General features: G+C 54.4%; 1 protein-coding gene across 8 annotated transcripts in view; it reads right to left on the reverse strand.

The window, feature by feature from the left end:
• The window catches only part of BPIFB6 (BPI fold containing family B member 6), a 31,039-nt gene extending 27,615 nt beyond the window's left edge, over positions 1–3,424 (reverse strand). For 3 of the 8 annotated variants that reach the window (XM_025212222.1, XM_025212219.1, XM_025212216.1), the window contains exon 1: positions 2,202–2,613. Coding sequence is in view for 4 of the 8 variants with exons in the window: in XM_025212219.1 (XP_025068004.1) it covers positions 2,202–2,230 (29 nt within the window). In the remaining 4 variants the exon portion in view is untranslated. Of the gene's footprint in view, positions 1–2,201; positions 2,614–3,285 lie in introns of those variants that run through there. The other 5 variants (XM_025212218.1, XM_025212220.1, XM_025212217.1 and 2 more) reach the window with 4 other exon arrangements.
• Positions 3,425–6,186: the final 2,762 nt, after the last annotated feature.

Consider the following 6,186-nt stretch of genomic DNA (forward strand, 5'->3'; position numbering starts at 1 on the left):
CCTAGTTCTCCAGCTAGCAGGATCCACACGCAGCAGCAAGTGTGAGAGCAGCACAGCTACAGCTACCAGACCTCAGGGCCAGGGGAGGATGTCAAATGCACACCCAAAATGAACACACACAGGTGTGTAAATGCCGACTGCTCCTTCTTTGTGTGTGCCGCTACCTGATGTGAACGTGCAGCAAACATGCACACAGATCTGCTGCTCAATTGTCCTTGCAGAGGGAAGCTACCTTTGGATCTGCCCCTGCTTGTCTTTGCAAGGAGTCTTAAATGATGTAAAACATGTTCAGCTGGAATACCCCCATCCCTGAAAATGCACAGCATCCGACCCACGTGGCCCTCAGTGCTCAACATGAAACAGCAGTTGTGCTGCAAAGCCAAACGAGCTTGAGGGTCTGCTGTCTTGGACAGAGAGAGATCTCAGGACTGGCACAGGCGCATTGCTTCAGGTCCAAAACCCCTCTTGGACCAGGAGGAGAACAGAAACACGTAGAGAGAGCTTGTGAGGACAGGTACCAGCTGCATCATCTCTCAGAGCAGCCCCCAACTCCAGCACAAATTTGACACCCGCATCATGCAGTATCAAATTGACTCCTGATTGGTTACTGCGTAGAAACGCACGTGTAGATGTCTTACTGCACAATAACAATGTGTGTGTGGACTGACTTGAGACTAACTTTAGTCCCAAGTCAGTCCACGCACAGCGTTAATGCACTTTAATGCCTGCACGTGTAGACACCAGCCTATTCCTGCTTCCTGTGCACTAACTTGCTGGGCAGTACATTTAAGCCGGTGTAAATGCACATGTAGACATGCCCAAAATGCCCTTCCTCAGGTCTGGGAAAGATGCAGATGTTGCCTAAACTAAGTAGAGCAAGTGCAAGAAGGACTGTTGCCAAACCCCATGATATAAATGATGCACGCTGCATAGCAGAGACACCACCCCCGCCAAATGCCAGCCGTATTAGCTGCAAAGTCATGCAACGAAGATGCACTGATTGCTCTTCACCTTTAAGCCATCAGATTCATGGACTTGGCTGGACTCATTTGAGTCCCATTTTTGTTTTTAGGGTTTGTTGTGGTTTTTTTTTTTTTGGGTTGTTCTCCCGCCCTGGCGGGGGGTCGGGCTAGAAGATCTATTAGGTCCCTTCCGACCCTGAAACTATGAAACTATGACTGACACGGTGACTATTTTGCCAAGTAAAACTGTTACGCTTTATTCCTCTTTGTTCCTCTCCTCGCTTCACTGCTCATAGTCAAGGCCACAGCTGACCGCAGCATAACCCTGTTGGATGAAGAAATGAGGAGGATTAAACAACGCTCCTGCCGATGTTATCTCAGCTACTCCTACTCTGGACACGGTTGAATGACTTAAAATATCTGCAAGGTGTCTACTCCAGGGCTCCCCAAAGTCCTGAACTGGTGGCACTGGACTGCTGTTAGCAGCAGTGGGAAACTAAGGTTTCCTCGGCGGAGACCAGGCAAAGAGAAAGGAAGCAGCCTCCGAGGCTGAAGGTCAGTTGTGAGGATGCCAGCGTGCTCCCACGGCGACAGAAGGAGCTGTTGACCCTTGCTCCTGCGAGAACGTGTGTCAAAGCGGAGGGCAATGGTGCTGGGCATCTGGATGATAACACGATGACGATCATATGAACGCAGCCCCACCGTCAGAGGCAGAAAGGTCGAGGGGCTGAGTCACAGGAAGCAGCATCCTGAGAAGCACTCAACCAACGCCTTCCCGCAACGCCAGCCTCAGACCACTTGAAATCTCCTCATGTTAGTGATCAGGAAAGTTATGAGCCAAGACAAGACTAGGAGTCCCCCCACCGATACCCTGACCCCTCTGATGCAGTGAAAGCGCCCGCTTTCCAGCAGCAAACCCCGGCGCAAAAAGCTGTTAACGAAGAGCCCGACGGCAGAGACACGCAGGTTGGAGCCCACGACCAGGCTTCTTCCACCCATTACTTGGACGTTTCCATGCCCCCCTGCAAGGGCTGCCAGCAAGTGCCCTGGCCACTTTGCACCTCGTGGGGCTGGACCCCTTGCCCAGAAACAGCAGCAGAGACGCCTGGTTTTACCGGCGCCGGCAGCCCCCCACTCCGGTTCACGGCTCTCCGCCGAGGGATGCACTGCCAATCCTTCTCGTGCGCAGGACCTGAGAGAGGGCACCGCTGGGAAATACCCTGGCTCTTGCACACTCACCTTGTGAACCTCAGCGTGGGGGTGGGCATACTTGATGTTGTTCAGGCGTGGCAGATTTATGCCCACGCTCAGCACAGCTGAAAACGGAGACAGACAAACAGCAAGCAGCAGGCGGTTAAACTACAGGAGCCGTTTGCAGCCCAAAAGGCCACTGACCAGCCCGGGAAGAGGATGCCTGGGGATAACTCCCTGCTGTATTCAGCTGCTTCACGATGGTGCCATGAAGGGTCTTGGCCGGTTCTCCAAACTCACCCCGGGAGCCTGCCCTGGCACGGTGCTGCCGAGCAAGGCGGCTCAGCACGGGCAGGCGTTTATTCTGCCACGTCTATTCTTCAGAAGAAAGCAAGGACTTCTGAAGCAGACAGATTAGAGGGGCTTACGCTGGCAGACTACATGGTTGGATGTCTCGGTCTACTGGCTCATTCACGGAGATGACCAGCACGGCCCGACACGAGTCACGGGGCTGGCACACGTCATCTCTCTTTCTGCGTTGCAAAGGAGTAATGCAAAGTCGCTTAGTTGTATAGACTCCTCTCACCCTGAACGGATACACCACTCTCTGCAGAGGCGATCTGTCCAGACTGACCCCGTACCGCTCCCCCAGCCCTCCGCGGAGAAGCGCTGGGGGGAGCTGGAGCCGCTGGCAGAAAGCCACGGCTTTCTCTATGGATGCTCTGGTTCTGACATCAAGTAGCTTAATCCCTTTTAGAGGGGGAAAAAACCCCAACGCATCTGACCCTTCATGTTACCAGCCTCTTCTGCATTGCCTCGGAGGCAGGGGAGCATTTATTATTGCTGTTCTAGAAATGGGGGAGGCGAGCGAGGGGCTAGGACGCTGGTGCGACCCAGCTCACCTCTGCCTTCGTGGGGGAAAAGCCTGGAGTCGCGGGAAGGCCTGTGCAAGCCAAGCCTTTTGGAACATGATGAGATTTAATGGGAAACATTTCAGAGGTGCCCTGGGCAAACCACCCCCTCACCGACAGGGTTGGCAGCTCCCCTTCCCTCTGCCCCGTGAGAGCCAGTACAGCCCATAGTGGGGGCCAAGCAACACCCCCGCACTGGCACCAAATGCCGTCCTGCTTACCGTTCAGTCGAGCCACGAGCGCCTCCTCAAAAGCAGAGGCGATGAGACAAGCCACCCGGGAGACCTGTCCGCAGAGAAACAACATGGTCAACCCAGCTGCGTTACCTTGCAGAGGATGTCGACATCACGAGGAACGAGCCGATGGGCAAGAAAGAGTCTGTTGCAACCTGGTTGCTAATATTGCACGGACTTTGGTCGCACGAATGCATTCGCTGTTGGGCCAAGACATCGTGAGCCGACGGTATCCTTGCACTATGGGTCCAGTCCCCTTCTTACTTTCCTCTGGGCCCCTAAACTCACTACCGCGCCGTATCATCCCAGCCCCACGTGAAGCGATCTCTCCAGAAACGGCATAGCACGGACTAGGAAATGGCATTATGCTGTAGGGTAGCCTTCAGCACGGATACCAAGGGACTGTCACCCCCGGAAAAACTAAAACATCATAGGTGGTAGATGGAGAGGAACATGACACCAAGACCGCAGCAAAGATTCAACCCCTTGCCCCCAAAAGGCTTTGCAAATTAACGGCTGCAGATCGGCCCTTAAAAACAAAGCCATCCCTGGGTAGCAAAGCAAAGCAAATCAGTGGGTAGTGACCACATCTCCCCCGAAGATGAAATCTGGCTGCCAGACATAGAAGAAGGTAGGAAGATGGGCACTTACCTTGACAGATCCAACTCTGGAAGAAACCAGCACAAACCTCAGACCACTAGAGGGGAATAAAAATAAAGGAGGTGAACAAGGAGAACTTGCCCCCAGGTGCTTTGGGCGGAGGCGAGGCGGATCTCCAGCGATCTACCCTACATTAAGCTCCAACCTGTTCCCAAATGGGAGACATTTCTAGAACGGCTGGTTTGCTCGCTCTTACTTTCTGGAGCAGAAGGCAGGTTATAAATGGGCATCAGAAACAGCCAGATCTCTTGTTTGAAGGGGGGGAAAGGGAGTTAAACACCGAGCTGCTTGTCAACACCGCCGGCCTCCCCCTCCCATCAACAAGCACTCCAGGCATAAAGCAAAGACAAAAGCAGCAATAAAAACCCAGCCTCTTCCTTTCACCGCCCTTGGCCACCACCTTGTTTTGAGCAGCAATGAATAATGTCCCGTATAGACTACAAGGGCCCGGGGGAGATGGCACACACGTATTGCACCTCTCCCGCAGCTTTGCAATGTGCACCGGTGCTGGAAAGGGCTGTTGGTTGTTGGTCGAAGGACAGAGGCAGACGAGGTTCCTTGGGTAAATGTGCTATCTTGCATTAGACCAGCTAGAAGAAGTATTTAGCTGGTCTAATAAAAGAGGTCACATCTACCCAAAGAACCTTGCCCGCCTTTGTGCTGCAAAGACGCAGGTGGATTGATTGCTGCGTTCTCTACTGGATGCCGACATCTTTTCAAGAGTCCAAGCCCCAAAAATTCCTCCAGTCCATCAAACTGCAAAGTAGTTTTCTGAACCACTCTGTCCTCAGCACTGCCCAGCGCGGGTCCAAGGGACTGTCCCGCACGAGCAAATCTGAATTAGACTGACCCTTGCAGAGAGACAGAGGCCTGCAGCTTCACTTCTGTCACAGCAAAATGGAGAACCAAAGCCACATCCTGCAAAGAGATTAAAAAAGAGCCGTTAATTAAAAAGGTGGCTTCATCCCATCTGACTTCTTGCCTTTTTAGGACTATTACACTCAAGAAAGTAAATCTGCCGGGGACAAGCTGCTTCATCACTGCGCTGCCGAGTGACTTAAATGCGGGTGAAGCACCCACGCACGAGGCGACAGGCGGCGAGGCAATCTTTGCCCGGAGAACAGGGAGGGGAAATGGAGCAGGAGCGAGCAGCTTCAGCCCAGGTCCTTGCAGGCGGAGACCCCGTCTCCAGCGGGGATCAATCCCAGCTGCAGCAGAGGTGGGGGAGAGAGCGCCGAGACGTCTGTGGGAGGCCGGTTCTCTCTTCCACTCGGGTGCAAGCCCGCTTGGGCCCGAACCGAGTCACTGCCACGACACAGATCACCACCACGTTATACCACGCTGAGACCCGGCCTGCAGGGAGCCGTCCAGCCAGGTTAGCAAAGCCACGTTCATGGAAGGGTGTCCAGGAAGGGGTGAAAACTCAAGGGAGAGAGGCCGGGCCTTAGCTAGATGGCCCCTCTCTTCTTCCGAGGAAATGGGCTGGGGATGGGGGAATACGATGGGATTAGCCTCACTTACGACGTCCAGGGTAAAGAGAGACTGCGAAGCAGAAGTCCAGGACGACGACGACGCCACCACCTCGACAGAGGGATGCAGGCTCAGGATGGCTCTGCCCTCAAAAAAGGTGACGATGGGGGCTTTGCTCACCGTCACCTTCAGCCCAACGGGCTCCGGGCGCGGGAACTGGTGAGCGATCTGCAAGGAAGAAGAGGCTTAAGGACATGAGCGCACAGAGCTGGACGGGACCTCCCAGGTGACAAGCAACGGCCCTGTGCCGCGCTAGGCAGCCATGCAACACGCGCATGTCCAAAACGGCCCGCAACGGCCACCACTCACCCCGCCACAGACTGCCCCAGGACAAACTCGGGACCCTTATACCAAATGAAAGGCACCTATGGGGTGACTCGGGGAGGGGGCAGGAGACGCAAGGGCATCAGGAAACATGCGCGGATGACCGCAGGACCATGCCCCACGCGGCAGAAAAGGGGCAAAAATGCAAAGGTCCGTGGGGAAAATTTCAAGAAGGCATTCAAGAAGTCTCTCAATGCCCTTGGGAGCATTAGCACACCCCGCCGACCCCTCACCTTTACCTACGGCCAAAATCTGGTGCTTCGGAGAGAGGGCTCGCATGGCAGACATCTGCCACGTCTGCTTCTCCGTCCCTTTCTGTAACCCCCCACCACACACGCTCGCGTGCACACACATGTTTATCGAACCGGGAACTTT

Source organism: Alligator sinensis, unplaced genomic scaffold (genome assembly GCF_000455745.1).
Source record: "Alligator sinensis unplaced genomic scaffold, ASM45574v1 scaffold1032_1, whole genome shotgun sequence".
NCBI classification, from domain to species: domain Eukaryota; kingdom Metazoa; phylum Chordata; order Crocodylia; family Alligatoridae; genus Alligator; species Alligator sinensis.